The sequence below is a fragment of the Prionailurus viverrinus genome, chromosome D4 (genome assembly GCF_022837055.1).
Source record: "Prionailurus viverrinus isolate Anna chromosome D4, UM_Priviv_1.0, whole genome shotgun sequence".
In the NCBI taxonomy this organism is placed as follows: domain Eukaryota; kingdom Metazoa; phylum Chordata; class Mammalia; order Carnivora; family Felidae; genus Prionailurus; species Prionailurus viverrinus.
This window is the reverse complement of record NC_062573.1, coordinates 15,741,109-15,762,580: the sequence shown is the minus strand read 5'-3', so window position 1 is coordinate 15,762,580 and position 21,472 is coordinate 15,741,109. Positions and strand designations below refer to the sequence as shown.

At 34.8% G+C, this 21,472-nt stretch overlaps 1 protein-coding gene across 6 annotated transcripts in view; it reads right to left on the bottom strand.

Moving 5' to 3' along the window:
• Positions 1–21,472, bottom strand: part of SHOC1 (shortage in chiasmata 1) — an 87,086-nt gene that overhangs the window by 44,882 nt on the left and 20,732 nt on the right. For 4 of the 6 annotated variants that reach the window (XM_047831387.1, XM_047831386.1, XM_047831391.1 and 1 more), the window contains 6 exons: positions 13,397–13,559; positions 9,854–9,950; positions 7,878–8,028; positions 6,834–6,935; positions 5,416–5,521; positions 626–711 (listed from right to left, as the gene is read on the bottom strand). In XM_047831387.1, coding sequence (XP_047687343.1) covers positions 626–711; positions 5,416–5,521; positions 6,834–6,935; positions 7,878–8,028; positions 9,854–9,950; positions 13,397–13,559 — 705 coding nt within the window. The remainder of the gene's footprint in view (positions 1–625; positions 712–5,415; positions 5,522–6,833; positions 6,936–7,877; positions 8,029–9,853; positions 9,951–13,396; positions 13,560–21,472) is intronic. The other 2 variants (XM_047831389.1, XM_047831390.1) reach the window with 2 other exon arrangements.

Here is a 21,472-nt window from a genome sequence, read left to right as displayed (position 1 = left end):
TTCACACATTGGGGAAAAAAGTGAAAATTGAAGTTATAGCTAGTATTTTGTCTTCAAGATGCTAATATTTGTAATACTCTAGCAGTTGAAGTTACATAAGGGATGTTTTTCAATCTATGGAAATATCATGAAGTTAAAATTATTCTAATATTTAGTAGGAGATAGAACCATTATTTTGACCATTTTAGTAATTACTAAATTAATATATTTAATAACATTTTGAAGAATTAAATTAATTTTGAAGAATTTAATTAATTAAATTAAATTTGAGATTCTAATTTATTATAATGAACCTAAACAAGAAGATATATTTGATCAGATTTCATGATGGGTATCATCTTATATATTGTGGCACAGAGATTTCTCCCTCATTACTTTAAACTAAATAGTGCAAATCATAATGTAGGGAGGAATCAAAGTAGCACAACTACTTAATATTATTATCTGCATTATAAGCATCTACCCAAAATTAAAATGAAAAATTTCAAAACCTTAATTTAGAACTGTGATTTTTATAATGACAGTAACAATAATAAAGAAATAACAAAACTGACAATACATTTCTACTGATTATACGGTTTCACTTTTACTTTTCGTTTAGCATTCAAAGTCAATTAATCTTTACCTGTAAGCAAAAATGGTTTCAAAGAGCTTTCTAACTGCCACACCATATGGTATTTGGTAGCTGATTCTTCAGCAGTAAGCAAACTACTGAAAAAGAAGAGTTAAAGCTTAATACATTGATAATATTGAGGCTTTTTGCATAAGAAAAGTTTAAGAAAGTTCTTTTTCTAAGTATTTTTTACATTCGAAAGCAGTGAAAAATTAACTCTGTAAGTGTGTAAAGCTAAGTAGAGAGTTCCATAAGCCAAATTTCAAATACTTGGTTTTCCTCCCCCTGGGAAGGTGTGGCAGTGTGTTACCTGAATTGCTCCTGCTTGCCTATAACTTACTCCTTCCTCTAGCTCCCTCAGTGGAACACTTCCAACTATGAAGTGTGCCATCACCAACCCTATAAACCACCCCAAATAAAAATACAATTTAGGTAAAATTACTGTGTTTTCCATACAAAACAGTAGCTTTAACACAAGTTTTTACAAAATGGGCTTGTCCCCAAGTCCATTTTAAACAAATTCTGGAGCCTCTGCTGGCTGAGAGTCAGAATTACGAAATGAAAGAACAGTTCTGTCTTTTCTACCTTCTCAGGAAGGTAAAAGTTTAGTCCTAAAGTTTAGTTCAGGTCCTTCATTCTTGGTGTGTGTGTGAGTGAATGATTTATGTCTGTTTGCATGTTACAGGGTGCTAAGAGGAGAAAGGAAGAAATATGCATGACAATTAGTGTATATCACAGTTTATCAGTAGCCATGAAGTTACTAGCCTTGATAGGGAAGATACCATTAATCCATAAACCCCTTAATCTATGGCTGCAAATCTCTTACTCCAAAGCAAAGATTGATGGTATTCTGTTTCTCTGTTCATACAAAACATATGTGAGTATGCTAATTATAAGTATTGCTAGTTGACAGTCCTGTGCAGTAGAAAGCTAGGTTTTATGTCCAAGCTATCCAATTTACCCACATAATCCAAAAATTTAGCATGTGGTGGCAAAATGTGAGATTCTAGGTAATTCTCGAACCTTACCAAGATCTCTTTGAAAACCAGACACCTCAGATTATTGGCAATTAATTTAAAATTTTTTAATGTTTATTTATTTTTGAGAGAGAGAGAGAATGAGTGGAGGAGGGACAGAGAGAGGGAGACAGAATCCGAAGCAGGCTTCGGGCTCTGGGCTCTGGGCTATCAGCACAGAGCCCAATCGATGCAGGGCTCAAACTCACAAACCATGAGATCATGACCCGAGCTGAAGTTGAACGCTTAACCAACTGAGCCAAGTAAAGTAAAGCAATTACTTTAAAGCAAAAGGAAAGCAAGTTAAGTCCATCAGGAGACCATAATATAAACAAATATTCTCACTCTTAATGGAACTTTCTGAAGACATGTCTGCATTTGATATATTGTTTGGTCATATATAAAAATATGTTCACAATTCAGTAATCAGTGTGGAAATAAAGTCTGATGCTACACAGACTTTTCTTTCTAGCTCCATAAAATCTAGCATAGAAGGGCGCTTGGATGGCTAGTTGGATAAGTGTCCAACTTTGGCTCAGGTTCATGATCTTGCGGTTTGTGGGTTCAAGCCCCACATCGGACTCTGTGCTGACAGCTCGGAACCTGGATCCTGCTTCGGATTCTGTGTGTGTATCTCTCTCTCTCTGGCCCTCTCCCGCTCGTACTCTCTACCTCTCAAAAATAAATAAACATTGAAAAAAAATTTTTAAAAATCTAGCATAGAGCTTGACATGTGGTAATCACTCAAAATATTTATTAACTGGGCTTATTTCCGCAAAAATGTGTTCTGAAATAAAAGTAATTGGGGACATAAAAGCAAGTTAAGAGCACAATAACATTACATATTATTTTTTACTTCTGTTGTTTTTTTAATTTTAACTTTTTTCTTTGTTTTTAGATTCACAGTTGAGGTATAAATCTCTTTTGAATATAGGAATTTTAAGATTTTTATATTCATAAACCAAATGAAAGTGATTTATCTCTTGCTAATGAATGTAGCAGTGGTGAGACAACTTCTTTAAGTTGTTTCAAATGGCCCTAGAAACTTTGGGCTATTTATTTATTTATTTATTTATTTATTTATTTAAAGGAAGAAGTGGTAAAACTTTATTTGCAAGATGTCATGATCTTATATGTTGAAAATCCTGAAGAGTCCACTATAAAACTATTACAACTAATAAATGAGTTCTGCAGGATGGCAGGTATAGTACATGAGCAATATACTAAAACCACTTGTATTTTTATATACTTGCAATGAACAATCTGACAATGAAATTTAGAAAACTATTTAACCTACAATACAACAAAATAGGAGTAAATTTAACAAAAGAATTGTAAAACTTATATTTTGTAAACTACAAAAAATTATTGAATATCCAGAATAGACAAGTCTGTAGAGACAGAAAGTGGATTAGCGCTTGCCTAATGGTGAGGGTAAAGGTCTGGGAAATGTGAAATGACTGCTGATTGATATGGGTTTCTTTTTGAGGTGATAAAGTCTGGAATTAGATGGTTGGACAACTGTGAATATAGTAAAAGCCATTGAATTTTATACTTTAAATGGATAACATGCATGGTGTGTGAATTATGTTTGAGCAGCTAAAAAGGAGAGGATAAGGTAGTCAAAAATACTGACAAGAAAAGATATCTGTAGCTTAACAACATAAAAGTAAAATATATTTCTGGTTAAATTTTTTTCTCCCAAACACAACAGAGCTCAACTTGAAGCATTCCAAGTTTGTTTGCATTTTCTCTAGACTAGGTGGGTTCATGTTCTCCTTACAAACTCTTTGAAAACTGGAAACATTTGGCTAATTTAAAAAAGCCTTCTTTGTTCTAACTTTAGGGAAAGCATAAAACATAGGAAAGACTTAAGTTTCATAAATTCTAATTAGACATTTGAGTTATAACAATTAGATATATAACTTGTGTAATTAAAAGGAGTTTATTATAGTTAAGTAAATACTTTTAATATCAGATTGAAATTCAAGATTGTACTAATTTCTGCTAGTTTCTGTTTCTGATTGCCAATCTGCCTTAACAGATGGATTAGGGTATATGGAGTAAAAGAGCACTAAAAAAGACAGTTTACATCCTACAAATAAATATCTGCACCTCAGCAAAGGGACTGAAAGTATTTAAACAAATTATATGTAGTTTCTGTACTTGTTCGATGCTATTTTTTAGAGCTGATATGGGCAGTTCTGGTTCATTGTAGAGTTCTGTATATCACCAATTTATCCCCCAAATGACACAATTCTTTGCCAAAACAAGGTAATTGGGATCCTCAATACCAGACGCCTCCATCTTGTGCTGTGACACCTTCCTGAGACCATTAATAGAAATCTTGAGTAGCTAGGGATGAGTTACTCCCAAGTAACCCAACAGCAGTGTTCTCTGATATATCAGCCAATCATAGCTAAGAACTCAAAACTCAGTATAAGAACTCAAAACTCAATACTCAGCTCCCAAAGTGTCCATTCTGGGAACAATTCATCAGATATTTTTATACTTTCTTGTAATTTTCCTGAAAATATATTATTTTGGACTCGTCACTCATTAAGTTTCAGGATTACAGTGGGGAACAAAGGGACTCTACTGGTTATGCTCCTAGTTTTGTAACTAGCCTCAGAGCAGGGGAATGGATCAACAATTCCAGGATAGCAGATTAATCTAATTTAGAAAATAAGTTACATATATGCCACATGGTAGAAGATAACAACCAAAGGTATCTAAGGCTCCCCTGGAGGGCAAAAATGCTGGCTATTAAGCTATCTATACAATTTTGGCTCAAACTAGAATACAATGATCCAGCCCTACAATGTCAATTCTGAGATTACAGACTATACTGTGCAGAAACAATGGGGAATTGAACAGATTTGTGGATCAATACTTGGTTCTACATGTCTACTTCCCCCAACACCAATAGTACATTGGCAGGTAAACAAGGTCAGTGGATGTCATCTATTAGAGATGGGATGTGACCCCTAGTACTCCTAGAGGAGTAATTTGACAGCCAAATCTATCGAGGGACCCCTGTCCACACTGCCCTGTGGTCCTTGGCTATTCCTGGTCAGAAAGCTTTGAAAATCTCTTAAAAGGCCTCATAACAACCCTGAAAGGTATATACTATAAATATCCCAATGTTACAGATAAGGAAACTGAGGCACAGAGCAATTAAGGTCACAGAGCTAATAAGTGATACAGTCAGGCAATCAGACTCTAGTTCAGGGCTCTTGGTTGCTTATTATGGGCTGAATTGTGACCAAAATTCATATACTGAAGCCTTAACTCTCAGTACCTCAGAATGTGATTGTATTTGGAGACAGGGACTTTAAAGAGGTAATTAAGTTAAAATGAGGTGGGTGGTTAAGATGGCTACTAATCCAATATGACTGATGTCCTTATAAGATTAGGAAATTAGGACAGACACAAATGGAGGAAAGACCGTAAGAAGAGAAGTTATCTAGAAACCAAGGAAAGACATCTTAGAAGGAATCCAACCCTGCTAATATATATTTTTTAATGTTTATTTATTTTTAGTTTGAGAGAGAGAGAGAGAGAGAGAGGCAGAGAGGCAGAGAGAAAGGGAGAGAGAGAATCCCAAGCGGGCTCTGTACACTCAGCACAGCGCCCAACACAGAGCTCAGTCCCATGACCTTGAGACCATGACCTGAATGGAAATCAAGAATCCGGTGTTTAACCAGCTGAGCCACCCAGGTGTCCCACAATTTGAGTTCTTTACTTACATTTTAATAGGTAAAATGTAGTAAGTTCTTTACTTACATTTTTTCACTAGGAGAAAATGGAAATGTCTGAAGTCCTGTTAATGAACTCATGGAAGAATGTTGGTCTGTTTGACATAGATGAGTTAGTGGCATTTCTAACTCGACTAGAATACATAAAAGTTTAAAAAATAACAAATTATATTAACCTTAAATAAAATTAAGTATAATTTAGAACTTTTTTTATAAATAACTATTATGTTGATCATTCTGTTACAATAAAAATTTTCAAAAATAATTTTTTAGTAAAAAGACATTTGGGTTACTTGAAATACAAAATGATAGTTTTAAATTTCCATATAAGGACTTACACATTTATCTCATGGTATCTCAACTGTGATAGTGGTGATTTAAAAAAAATACACTGACAACTATATTGAGTTTATAGTATGAAATAAACTCTAAGAGTCTTATATGTAATAATGCTTTTAATTCTGAAACTTATGTTGTCAGTACTACAGAGACAGTACTACTTTTATCTCCATACGAAATATTGATGAAGTTAAGTAAATAGTATTAATGGCGACTAATACTTTACCTTAATAAAACTAGAGTCTAGGTGGCCCAACACAGAGTTATAGATTTATAGGGTGGGCTTGAGAAACTGAAACTCATTTATTCATAAGTAGTCGGTGTGTTTCTATCACTTTCATAAATAAAACTTCCAAAATGTAACTAAATAACAGTACCATCAACATAGTTAAGAAGCAACACAATTTGGCATTACAGTGGAACAAAAGATGATTCAGAGTCCAAATCTGGTAGGATAATAATAATAAAAATGATAGGATTGTTTTGGGTGATTAAAAAGTCAAATTTACAAAAGTGTAACAAGGGTCAGCAAGATTACTAACACTGAGATAAAATATAAAATTTTATTTACTGAACTATAATATTATAAGATTTCTGATCTTAATATTAATGCTATTTCCTCCATTCTTCCTCAATCTTTTAATTCTCTCTGTATATTATTCAGGTTTTTTTGTTTTTTTGTTTTTTTTTAAATTTATTTATTTTTGAGACAGAGAGAGACAGAGCATGAATGGGGGAAGGCCAGAGAGAGAGGGAGACACAGAATCCGAAGCAGGCTCCAGGCTCCGAGCCATCCGCCCAGAGCCTGACGCCGGGCTCGAACTCACAGACCGCGAGATCGTGACCTGGCTGAAGTCGGACGCTTAACCGACTGCGCCACCCAGGCGCCCCTATATTATTCAGTTTTGATGCCAGAAGGATAGAGTTAATTATCATAACAAATGTAAATGGATAGATAAGAGAAAAAAAATGACAACTTAGATTGCAATAATCAAGTTTTAAATGTGAAAACTGTCTCATAGTAGACCTTATATGTGAATGTATTGTACTTTTACATCACATAGAGGTAATCTCTGATAAACTCAATGATTCATTCAAAATTTCTACCTGGTTGATTGTACTCCGGTTCACCATAGCTTTGAATGGCCAAAATCTCTGTGGAGCTACATTTTATATCCTCAATGCCAATTCCATGCTTGGTAGTAAGATCTGAAAAGGAAGAAAGTTTACTATCAGCATAACTATTACATCAGTTTTTTGGTAATCTTTCTCATTCCGCTGTGGCAATGACTCTGTTTTACTTAGTATACCATCAGAGCCAACTGAAGGCTGGGAGTGTAACACTTCAGTAAAGTCACTTGTCCTTTACATTAGCATTCATAGATTTTGTCCTCCTAACAAGCCAGCGGGCCACTCTGCAGTTTTAAGCTCTACTATGTTTTCACGTTCTGGTATGAATTTGATCAACTTTCTTAGACTGACTTTTCATTCCTTTGCTTTGACTTATAGATTGATCAGTAATTCACTTGATTTAGCCTTGTCTGCAAGGATTCCTTTAAGTCTGTGATCCATTAATGGCAAGCATCCCTGTCCTTAATGGACATCATAAATCTCCCTTTCCTCCTTTGTAATATTATACATCTTTGATGATTTCAACTGGAATTAAATAAAAAGGTAAATATTTGGGCTTAAATTGTCATTAGAAAGAATTCAACAATATTTACTAAATCTAACTGGGATAAAAACATCTACATTTTAGGTTATGATTCTCCCAGTCATCTGATTCCATGAGTCATAACCTCACTCTGTGCTTCTCCTTATATAACTAAACTCAACCTAAGAGTTGTTAGTACTTTGTCATTGTTTATAAGAAAACAATTTAAAAAAATTAGAATAAGTCATAGGTGATTTAGCTTTATTTGTGTAATTATCTTGACATGGTTAATTTCAGAGAGGTTTTAAGTTTGCAAGTATATAAAGAGAAAGACAATGAGAAAAGAATCTCATCAACAATAATTCTAAGATTTCACCATGTAAACTATAGACACTTCAAAAATCTGGAGGTTCAGAAAACAGTTTAATCAACACATTTTTTACAACAAACATTATTAAGTAGTTTTACAAGTAATATACTTTTAAATTTATTCTCACCTCTTTTGAAAAGCTTTTCATTTTCATCTACATAATTTATTATTTCTGGCATTAAGTTTAACGATTCCTTTAGTTTGGTGAGTGATGGAATATCAACTTCTTGTTTGAGGCTTGTAGGTATTAAGAATTCACACTCAAGCAAAATTGATGGCTGAAATAATATGTAAAACAAGTTTTTAGGGAGATTTTCCAGATAAATATTTCTGGATTCATAAACAGATATATATAATTTATATTAAATTTATATAATTGTATAACTTTAACTGGTGTACCAAATTTGATTTATTTATTTACTTATAAAGTTTATTTATTTATTTTGAGAGACAGCATCTTCACATAAGTGGAGGAGGGGCAGAGAGAGAGGGAGAGAGAGAATCCCAAGCAGGCTCTGCACTGTCAGTTCAGAGCCCAATGCAGGGCTCAACCTCACAGTGACATCATGACCTGAGCCAAAATCAAGAGTTGGACACTTAACCAACTGAGCCACCCAGGCACCCCTAATTGGTATACCAAATTTTAAACTAAACATTCAAAAATTTTAATGTTATGCAAACACTTTAAAAAAACAGAGGTATACTAGCCAAAAATGTATTATAAGCAATGTTCTGAGTAATGTCTTTTATGGCTACTGATTACACTAGTGATATACAATATTCCCAGATGCAGAAATATCTTCTTTTGGGTTAATAACAAATTTTAAAAATTCTACGTTAAAAGCAGTAACTGCAGCAGATCAGAGATGGTGATTGGGGAGAAGTAAAAGGGGTAAATGAAATGGAATGGATCTTCACTGCACTTCATTAAATACACTTCTCTTTCATTCCTACAGAACTGGATCCTATGTGCATAATTCTCAGAGCTAATGGGTGAGGAAGAGGGGGACTAGAGAAAGGGGATAATAAGTGAATTAATATTTTCACCATGTGTGTTAAAATTTTTAATTGTAAGGAAACCCTTTAAATGCCTTAAGATATGGATATATCTATCTCCTTTGAATGTCTTAAGCCCCAAATATACAATATTTTTAGTTGTCTCAAAAAAATGTTTAAAGTAATTTTATAAATGCATCTAATCTATGTGGGCCTAGTTTTTTGAGTTTGCTATGCTGCAAAAAGTTGTTTTTACTCTCAATTGCTAAAATTCTTTGTACTAATATCATAATAACAATTTTGTGTGCTATTGGAACTGTATACTAAAAAAGAGGGGGTGCTTTTGAGAAATTTGATCTTTTTTTTTTAAAGTTATTTTGAGAATGAAAGAGAAAGAGAGAGTGAGCAGGGGAGGGGCAGAGAGAGAGGGAGTGAGAATCCCAAGCAGACTCCATGCTGTCAGCATAGAGCCTGCTATGGAGCTCAGACTCAGGAACCATGAGATCATGACTTGAGCCGAAATCAAGAGTCAGGCACTTAACCAACTCAGCCACCCAGGTGCCCCAAAATTTGATCTTTAATATGAAAGATGCTATCTTCCTTATTAACCATTGGCAGCACCTAAAATGAAGTCTCAGACTATATTTATTCTTACTATTTCAGTGAGATCACTTCTCTTAATAGTGTGTGCTGTTTTGTGTTTTAACTCATAAATCAAAATCAACAATTATAGCTTGTCTCCATTTTGTAAATTAGAACATGGCCACCTAATGTCTTATACCAGGTATATTTATTAAAATCATTAAGAAGGTTTTTAAATTCATTATACCTGGGCTGCAAAACAGATGAGTTTAATCAGAATATATCTGAGTAGGACCTAGGCTTCAGTATTTTATTAAAACTATCCAAGTAATTCCAATGTGTGGCTAAAGATTAGAACCATTATCTTAAATTTGACTCCACTATTAATATATTCAACTCATTACCAAATCTTTTTAAACTTGACAGTAGTAGATGGTCAATGTATTAAAATTTATAAAAGTGTGCTTTACTAACTTTTACAAAAATACTACTGAAAGCAAGTATTACAATTTCATTTAAACCTACTGTATCTTCTAGTTTTTCCTGACAAAAGTTTTCTTTATCCATGTAAAAATCTTCTTTCACAAAATTTTTCAAATCTCCTTGAAAAGAGAAAGATTCCCTTAACAAAAAGTGAAACATTAAGTTAGTGTTTACTAAAAGCAAGGTACATATTAAATGTAGCCAATCAAACTACACAATGATTAAAACTGGAGTTGAGGTAAAGCAATGATAAGATATTGATAACAACTAGACTTGTGAGCACATGAAGAATATTTTTACCTTTATTTTTCTTTTTTAGAGGGAGAAAGCTCACACAAGTGGGGGAGGGGCAGAGGAAGAGAGAGAGAGAATGTTACCCAGGCTCCACGCTCAGCACAGAGCCCAACTTGGGGCTTGTTCCCATGACCCTGGGATCATGATCTAAGCTAAAAATCAAGAGTTGGATGCTTAACCGACTGAGCCACCCAGGTGCCCAGAATATTTTCTCCTTTAAAAAATATTTACAACTTGGGGCACCTGGGTGGCTCAGCGGTTGGGCGTCTGACTTCAGTTCAGGTCATGATCTCGCCATTCTGTGGGTTCAAGCCTCGCATCGGGCTCTGTGCTGACAGCTCAGATCCTGGAGCCTACTTCAGATTCTGTGTCTCCCTCTCTCTGCTCCTTCCTACTTCAGGTGTTCATTCTCTCTCTCTCTCTCTCTCTCTCTCTCTCTCTCTGTCTCTCTCAAAAATAAATGAACATTAAAAAATTAAAAAAAAATATTTACAACCATAAAATACCTAGGAATAAATCTAACCAAAGAGGTGAAAAATCTATATACTGAAAACTATAGAAAGCTTATGAAAGAAACTGAAGACGACACAAAAAAATGGAGAAACATTCCATGCTCCTGGATAGGAAGAACAAATATTGTTAAAATGTCAATACCACCCAAAGCAATCTACATATTCAATGCAATACTTATTAAAATAACACCAGCATTCTTCACAGCCAGATCAACCAATCCTAAAATTTGTATGGAACCAGAAAAGACCCTGAATAGCCAAAGCAATCTTGAAAAAGAAAACCAGGAGAAAAGCACGAGGCATCACAATCCTGGACTTCAAACTGTATTACATAGCTGTAATCAAGACAGTATGGTACTGGCACAAAAACAGACACTCAGATCAATGGGACAGAATAGAGAACCCAGAAATGGACCCACAAACGAATGGCCAACTAATTTTTGACAAAGGAGGAAAGAATATCAAATGGAATAAAGACAGTCTCTTCAGCAAGTGATGCTGGGAAAACTGGACAGCGACATGCAGAAAAATGAACCTGGGCCACTTTCTTACACCATACACAAAAATAAACTCAAAATGGATGAAAGACATAAATGTAAGACAGGAAGCCATCAAAATCCTCAAGGTGAAAGCAGGCAAAAACCTCTTTGACCTTGTCTGCAGCAACTTCTTACTCAACACCTCTTCAGAGGCCAGGGAAACAAAAGCAAAAGAACTATTGAGACCTCATCAAAATAAAAAAACATCTGGGGTGCCTGGGTAGCTCAGTTGGTTGAGTGTCCCACTTCAGCTCAGGTCATGATCTCGCCGTCCGTGAGTTCGGGCCCTGCATCGGGCTCTGTGCTGGCAGCTCAGAGCGTGGAGCCTGTTTCAGATTCTGTGCCTCCCTCTCTCTCTGCCCCTCCCCTGCTCATGCTCTATCTCTGAAAAATGAATAAACCTTAAAAAAATAAAAATTATAAAAAATAGGGGCACCTGAGTGGCTCAGTAGATTAAGCATCTGACTTTGGCTCAAGTCATGATCTGATGGTTCATGAGTTCAAGCCCCACATCGGGCTCTGTGCTGACAGCTCAGAGCCTGGAGCCTGCTTCGGATTCTGTGTCTCCCTCTCTCTGCCCCTCCCCTGCTCATGCTCTGTCTCTCTATCTCTGAAAAATGAATAAACCTTAAAAAAATAAAAATTATAAAAAACAGGGGCGCCTGAGTGGCTCAGTAGATTAAGCATCTGACTTTGGCTCAGGTCATGATCTCATGGTTCATGAGTTCAAGCCCCACATCAGGCTCTGTGCTGACAGCTCAGAGCCTGGAGCCTGCTTCAGATTCTGTGTCTCCCTCTCTCTCTGCCTCTCCCCCTCTCACACTCTTTTTCTCTCAAAAATACATAAATATACATACACACATACATACATACATAAAAAGCTTTTGCACAGCGAAGGAAACAATCAGCAAAACTAAAAGGCAGCTGACAGAATGGGAGAAGATATTTGCAAACGACATATCAGATAAAGGGTTAGTATCCAAAATCTATAAAGAACTCATCAAACTCAACATCCAAAAAAACAAATAATCCAGTGAAGAAATGGGCAAAAGACAAGAATAGATACTTCTCCAAAGAAGACATCCAGATGGCCAACTGACACATGAAAAAATGCTCAACATCACTCATCATCAGGGAAATACAAATCAAATACAAATCATCAGGGAAATACAAATCAAAACCACAATGAGATACCACCTCACACCTGTCAGAATGGCTAACATTAACAACTCAGGCAACAGATGTTAGCGAGGATGTGGAAAGAGAGGATCTCTTTGGCATTGCTGGTGGGAATGCAAACTGGTGCAGCCACTCTGGAAAACAGTATGGAGGTTCCTCAAAAAATTAAAAATAGAACTACCCTGTGACCCAGCAACTGCACTACTAGGTATTTATCCAAGGGATACAAGAATGCTGTTTTGAAGGGGCACATGCACCCCAATGTTTATAGCAGCACTATCAACAATAGCCGAAGTATGGGAAGAGCCCAAATGTCCATCGATGGATGAATGAATAAAGAAGATGTGGTATATAGATATACAATGGAGTATTACTTGGCAATCAAAAAGACTGAAATTTTTCCATTTGCAACTACATGGATGGAACTAGAGGGTATTATGCCAAGCAAAATTAGAGAAAGACAAATATCATATGACTTCACTCATATGAGGACTTTAAGGCACAGAACAGATGAACATAAGGAAAGGGAAACAAAAATAATATAAAAGCACGGAGGGAGACAAAACAGAAGAGCTTCATAAATATGGAGAACAAACTGAGGGTTACTGGAGGGGTTGTGGGAGGCAGGATGGGCTAAATGGGTAAGGAGCATTAAGGAATCTACTCCTGAAATCATTGTTGCACTATATGCTAACTAACTTGGATGTAAATTAAAAACAAAAACAAAACAAAAACAAAAACAAAAACAATTACCCATAAAATCTTTTGAGACAGTATTAACAATCATTTTAAGTTGTATTTTTGTTAACAAATTGCAACAGAGATAATATGAACTTCTTTGATTTCGGTAAACTTAAGTAGAAAAAGTTTTATATTTAATGTTGATAATTTTAAAGACAGGTCTATCTTAATTAAATCAATAAACTTAAATTCTTTTAAATGCCAAATATAATATATATATATATTTTATTTTATATATATATAAAATTATATATATATATATATATATATATATATATATATATATATATATATAAAATCAACATTGGACAATTAAGTACCTGAAGAAATTAGCTTCTGTGAAGATCTGTCCTTTGAAATCTAAAATGGGGTCATTTATCAAATATAGTTTTAGCCTACTCAACAGAGTATGCAAAGTTGGTAGCTGACTTTTATAGGACATCAAGCTATTTACAAAAATTATTTCTTCATCAATAGAAAAATCTGGAAAAAAAAAGAAATGTAAAGGAATAAGAAAAAAATCTAAAAGTTACACAACGGGATCTAGATAGTTACTGCAGTCAGCCATTAGATATAGGTGGGATTTTCAAACATACTTTAAAGTCCTTAGTTCTTCATTGTATTGTGCATATAAAGCATGCTGCATAGGATTAGCATATAGGTAAAAGCTCAATAGATTTTAGTATTACTTAGCACACTGAGTAGTAACCAAACATCCTGAAAGAGTTGTAATGCTTCATTTTTTATTTTTCAACAGAGATTAGTTTAATCAAGGGAGGAAAATATCTTACGGCCTTATGCTTCAAAACAACCAGGGGTAGCCTAAGCAAAGTTGTAAAGAAATAAAAGCATTTGACTTTTTCTGAACCTAGTCTTTTCTTCGCATCATTTTACCTCTTTTTTGTTTGTTTGTTTTTTAGTTTTTTATTTACTTGGAGAGATAGAGAGCAAGTGGGGGAAGGGCAGAAAGAGAGGGAGAGAGAAATCCCAAGCAGGCTCCACACTGTCAGCGCAGAGCCTGATGAGGGGTTCAATCTCACAAACCGTAGAAATCACGACCTGAGCCGAAGTGAAGAGCCGGAAGCTTAACCAACTGAGCCACCCAGGTGCCCTGAATCATTTTACCTCTTAAAGTCTCTAATTCATCCCCAGAGATTCTGAGATGTAGGGAATGGAGATGGTCTACAAAACCTACGAATGAGATCAACTCAGATCCTATCATTGCAATGATAAAAAAAAAAAAATTGTTTCTATTGTAAATTAGAAGTAGAAAATTATAGTCAATTTTACAACGAAAGTCATATGGCAAGATCTACTTGAGAAGTGTTATACATATTATATATTAGGAAATACTATAGCTAACAGTTAATTGCTGGAATAAATTTCTCCTATCCCCACCCTACAATGTTCAAGTTATTTTAAAATCTTAGCCAACTGTGTCAGCACTTTAAACAGTTTCTGAGACAAGGGAGAGAACATAAAACTTGCTCCTGTTCTTCAGTGAGATCCTGAGTGGAAAGAGGAAAAGGAAAATCTAAGTTCAGATGAAAAACTGCTCAGAAAGCCAAATTTCAAAAGCAAAAGCCCCACTGAGGGAGGAGCAACAGTCTCTTGTTCTGGGTAGTGGCCTTTCAGTTAGGTACTTTTAGAATGGCATGAGAGACAAATAGCATGGAGTGATGTCTCCCATAACCAATTACATCATTGGTATGCATATGTTTAATAAATATGTGGTGTTAAGAAGGCAGCCAGGAAACATCCCTTTGCCTGGTGCTACCTTGAAATGCCAAGAAAACTTGTTCTATAAACTGGCCTCCTAAGAGATTACTTACTGAACCTGTTAAGTTCCTAATAATTTCATGGCCAAGAGTTCTCAATTTCATGGCATAGTTCTTTTATATACCAAAGAAAGCCAGCCAATCAATTCAATGTCTAAATAGGGCCTATGTGAGACCATTTAAGATTGTTCATTCATACATCCATTCTGTAAGTATTAACAAAGTCATATTCATAGCAAAACCACAAACAGCATTTGTTTATATCCCTGTCTCCACCTTGCACTTCCAAACACAGGCCCTCTAGCCATCTTCCCTTCCAACGGCTCATCCTAGTATTTCTGTGAGTGCATGGAAACATCTATCAGTTATGAAGTCCTGTTTTCCAAGCACCCTTTTTTGAAAGAGCCACTTGAGGGCAGCATCACACCATAACCAATGTTCTTTGTAACCACACAGTAATTGTTTTAGGAAGGGTACTACTTCCTATAGTCTTAAGGTTATACAACATTTCCTGGAGTTCTTACTTTCTTACAGCTCTTCTATGTACCAACATGGATATGAGGAGACTGTTTTCTTCTATTGTAAAAGAATGTTAAATTGTTATAAAGAAACAAAATTTTAGCTAGTTAACTATGAAAAGCAACAGAAAATAGAGGTCTACTGACACGAAAGACAAGTTTATTCTTGGCAGAAGATTCTTGTGTCTTCCTAGGAAACCCAAGATAACTAAATGAAAACAAATAAAGGAGTTCACTAGGTGTCTGATAAAAAAAAAATAAAATCTATGGTTTTCAAACATATAAAAACCTCAGAAATTAATGGAAAAATTCATTCATAATGGTGACAAGTATACAAACATTGAAGAAGCAACATAACAAAAATGAGCAAGAAAGTATATGCAGGAAACTAAAACTTTAATGAAGACCATTAAAAACTGAATAAAAGCCCAGATAAACCATTTTCCTGGCTAGTAAGACTAACTATGGTAAAAAAAAAAAAAAAAAAAAAAAAAAAGTAAAAATCCCAATGACATTTCAATTTGTCAAGAGATCTATTTTGGAATGTGGAAAACCGATTTACTGAAAGTAAATCTGGAAGAATAAGGACATGAGAGTAGGGAAAAAAATTTTAAAAGCAAAAACATATATACTATTAATACATGTTATAATTATATATTAAATAGTTAAAACTGTATGATACAATTACAGATAAATCAATAGAATATAATAGAAAATCCAGAAACATTCTAATGTGGGCAAGGATTTAGCATATTTTGTAAGTGGCATTTCTAAACAGTAGAGAAAGGAAAGACTATTCCATAAATGAAACTGAGACAACTGCCAACACATTTGGAAAAAATATTTTTTATTCTTACTTTTATTTATTTATATTTTTAATGTTTATTCATTTTTTGAGTGAGAGAGAAAGAGAGCATGAGTGGGGGAGGAGCAGAGAGAGAGGCAGACACAGAATCCAAAGCAGGCTCCAGGTTCTGAGCTGTCAGCACAGAGCCGAACATGGGCCCGAACCCACAAGACATGAGATCATGACCTAAGCCAAAGTTGGATGCTTAACCAACTGCACTATCAGGCACCCTGATATCTGTACTTTTAAAGATATACCAAAGTCTTAAGGAAAACCTTAAAGAAAATATGAATAAATATTTATCTAATTTAAGGAAGAATTTTCTAAGTATAAAAGCAATGAAAGAAACCTTAAAAGTAAACACTAATGAAACTAGTTAATTTCAAATATATTAAATATATCTTTTAACAAATATATCTTCTATTCTTATATTTAATATATATAATAGAAAAATAGATAGGGGCGCCTGGGTGGCTCAGTCAGTTGAGCGTCTGACTTCAGCTCAGGTCATGATCTTGCAGTTTGTGAGTTCGAGCCCCGCATCAGACTCTGTGCTGACAGCTTGGAGCCTGGAGCCTGCTTCAGATTCTGTGTCTCCTTCTCTCTCTGCCCCTCCCCCACTTGTGCTCTGTCTCTATCAAAAATAAATAAATGTAAAAAAATTTTTTTTAAATAGATAAAAGTGAGAATCATTTCACAAAATAAAAATATATAAATGGCCAATAAACATGAATTTTTTTTTTTTTTTTTTTTTTTTTTAAATTTTTTTTTCAACGTTTATTTATTTTTGGGACAGAGAGAGACAGAGCTTGAACGGGGGAGGGGCAGAGAGAGAGGGAGACACAGAATCGGAAACAGGCTCCAGGCTCTGAGCCATCAGCCCAGAGCCCGACGCGGGGCTCGAACTCACGGACCGCGAGATCGTGACCTGGCTGAAGTCGGACACTTAACCGACTGCGCCACCCAGGCGCCCCAAACATGAATAATTTTTAAAATACAAGTAAAAACATAATTTTTGTCCATCACATTGGTTAAAATATATTAACATAATATTAGTAGTAATATACCTAATGATGATAAGGTTGCTGTGAACAGGGTATCCTCATATCATGCTAGTGGACAAATAGCTAAAAGAAATACATATATCAGATAATTCCACTTCCACAAATTCACTCCAAGGAAAGAATTGGAAATGGAAGCATACGTTCATGTACATATTTGAAATTAAAAACAACATTAGTGGGTGCCTGGGTGGCTCAGTCGGTTAAGTGTCCAACTTTGGTTCAGGTCAGTGAGATCAGGTCATGATCTCACAACTCGTATGCCGACAGCTCAGAACCTGGAGCCTGCTTCAGGTTCTGCATCTCCCTCTCTCTCTGCCCTTCCCCTGCTCATGCACAGTCTCCCAAAAATAAATAAACATTAAAAAATTTTTTAACTAAAAAAAACATTAGTGTCCTCAAATTGGGAGATGTATGATACATACATAAGATTTAAAACTGGGGTCATTAAAAGCCATGCTTTTTTTTATTATTTAAATCCAAGTTGGTTAACATAGAGGGCAATAATGATTTCAGGAGTAGAATTTAGGGATTTCTCACTTACATAGAACACCCAGTGTTCATCCCAACAAGTGCTCCACTTAAAGCCCATCACCTATTTAGCTCATCCCCCCACCTAACACCCCTCCAGCAACCCTGTTTGTTCTCTGTATTTAAGAGTCTCTTTATGGTTTGCTTCCCTGTTTTTATCTCATTTTTGCTTCCCTTCCTTTATGCTCATCTGTTTTGTATCTTAAATTCCACATATGAATGAAATCATATGATATTTGTCTTTGACTGACTTATTTTGAAAAGCCATGCTTTTGAAGATAACTATGTGCTGAAATGTTCCCAATGTTAATATTTAAAAATAATATAATACAGACAAAATATGATCTCAAGAGTAAAATGATTTATGTTTAGATTATAGATTTGGAAGTTTTTAATAAAGGGATATTCTATATATTTAGAATGTAGATATTTTTTAATAGACGTAGAAAACGTAGTTCAGTCCTCATTCATGATCAAAAGCTCTTAGCAAACTCAGAACAGAAAGAGCTTCCTCAGCCCAATAAATTCTGTCAACATTTCACCATTGAAACTGATGTAAACACTGTAAATGATTCACCACTGAAATGGTATTTACATCATTCTTAATGGTGAAACATTAGAGTATCTTCTTTACTGTCAAGAACAAGACAAAGACGGCAACCATCACTGCTTGAATTGAACAATGTACTGGAGGTCCTAGTCAGCATAATAAGACAAAAAAAAAAAAAGACATAAATGTAAAGTCAGAAACAGACAGCCAACAAAATCAATGTCATAAAGAGATACCTGTAGACACTCTCACTGTAGCATTATTCACGATAGCCAAGGCATGGAAACCATGTAAGTGTCTGTTCATAGATGAATGGATAAAGAAAATGTGCTTTAAAGAAAATATGTTTTATACACACACACACACACACACACACAAATATTGTTCAACCTTAAAAAATAAGGAAATCCTGCTATTTGCAATATGAATGAACATTAAAGGACATTTTGCTAAGTGAAATAAACAAGGCAGAGAACAACAAATACTGCATGGTATGACTTATATGTTGAATCTAAAAAAAAAGTAGGACTCATGAAAACAGAGAGTAGAATGGTGGTTGCCATGGGGCTGGGCTGTGGGGAAATAGGGAGAGACTGGTAAAACAGACAAACTTCCAGAATAAGGTGTGAGGATCTGATGTATAACATGGTAACTATCATTGATAATACTGTAGTGTATAACTGAAATTCGCTAAAAGAATAGAACCTAAGTGTGTTCTTACCAAAAAAGAAGAAGAAGAAGAAGAAGAAGAAGAAGAAGAAGAAGAAGAAGAAGAAGAAAGTGAATATGTGAAGTGATGGATGTGTTAATTCAATGAATGGGAATCTTTCACAATGTATATGTATGTTAAGTTACCACATTGTACACTTTAAATATATTACAATTTTTATTTATTAATTATACTTCAATAAAGCTGGAAAAATACATGGGTGGTTGATGAAGCCAGAGACTGATGCTTTTTATTATAAACTTTGAATAACTATTTGCCTCTCTAAACTAAATGCATGTGCAACTTTCTTAAAAAATTAAAAATAAAGTGATCTTTACTCTGAAAACTATAGAACATTTATGAATGAAACTGAAGAGGACACAAAGAAATGGGAAAGAATTCCATGCTCGTGGACTGGAAGAAAAAACATTGTTAAAATATCTATACTACCCAAAGCAATCTACACACTTAATGCAATCTCTATCAAAATACCACCAGCATTTTTCACAGTGCTAGAACAAACAATCCTAAAATTTGTATGGAACCATCAAAGACCCCAAATGCCAAAGCAATTCTGAAAAAGAAAAGCAAACCTGGAGGCATCGCAGTTCCAGACTTCAAGCTATATTACAAAGCTGCAGTAATCAAGACAGTAGGGTATCAGCACAAAAACAGACACATAGATCAATGGAACAAAATAGAAAACTCAGAAATAGACCCACAACTATACGGTCAACTCATCTTTGACAAAGCAGGAAAGAATATCCAATGGAAAAAAGACAGTCTCTTCAAAATGGTGTTGGGAAAACTGGATAGCAACATGCAGAAGAATGAAACTGGGCCACTTTCTTACACTACACACAAAAATAAATTCAAATGGATGAAAGACCTAAATGTGAGACAGGAAATCATCAAAATCCTAGAGGAGAACACAGGCAACAACCTCTTTGACCTCGGTTGGAGCAACTTCTTCTTAGACATGCCACCAGAGGCAAAGGAAACAAAAGCAAGAATGAACTATTGGGACTTCATCAAGATAAAAATCTTCTGCACAGCAAAGGAAACAACAAAACTAAAAGCCAGCCTACAGAATGGGAGAACATATTTTCAAATGACATATCTGATAAAGGATGAGTCTCCAAAATCTATAGAGAACTTATCAAACTCAACACCTGAAAAACAAATAATCCAATTAAGAAATGGGCAGAAGACATGAATAGACATTTTTCCAAAGAAGACATCCAGATGGCTAACAGACACATGAAAAGATGCTCAATATCACTTATCATCAGGGAAATACAAATCAAAACCACAATGAGATATCACCTTACACCCTATCAAAATGGTTAAAATTAACAATACAGAAAACAACAGATACTGGCAAGGATGCAGAGAAAGGAGAACCCTTTTACACTGTTGGTGGGAATGCAAACGGGTGCAGCCACTCTGGAGAACAGTATGGAGGTTCCTCAAAAAGTTAAAAATAGAACTACCTTATAATTCAGCAATTGCAGTACTAGGTATTTACCTAAAGGATACAAAAATACAGATTGAAAGGGGTACACACACCCTGATGTTTATAGCAGCATTATCAAAAACAAATTATGGAAAGAGCCCAAATGTCCATCAACTGATGAATGGACAAAGAAGATGTGGTTTATATATACAGTGGAATATCATTCAGCCATCAAAAAGAATGAAATTTCACCATTTGCAATGATGTGGATGGTGCTAGAGGATATTATGTTAAGCGAAATAAGTCAGAGAGAGAAAGCTACCATATGATTTCACTCACATGTGGAATTTAGGAAACAAAATTGCTGAACATATGGGTAGGGAAAAAGAAAAGAGAGAGAGAGGGAAGCAAACCATAAGAGACTCTTAACAATAGAGAACAAACTGAAGGTTGATGGAGGGAGGTGGATGGGGGATGAGATAAATGGGTGATGGGTATTAAAGAGGACACTTGTTATGATGAATCACCAAATTCTACTCCTGAAACCAATATTAAACTAGAATTTAAATAAAAACGTAGAAATTTTTAAATTAAATTATATTACATTAAATTAAAAATAAAGCTACATTTACATTTGATTATATATTACTGGGATGTCTAAAAGGATATGCATAAAATTATTACATTTACTGACAAATAACATGTGAATGTTGTAGCAAAATTACTACATATCAACAAACCAACAAACAATAAAAGAAAATTACCCACTGTTTTTGTCTTAAAGAAATATATGTTTTGAAATCAACTTATAATTTAGTAATTAATGACATTCTTTTAAGACAGAGAATTTACAGTAGCAACTGAATTTCAAAGCATAATGCATTCCTTTTGATTTAAACATTGAGACCAAAGTATCTATAAATCTGGCAGCAATCAATATAGCTGC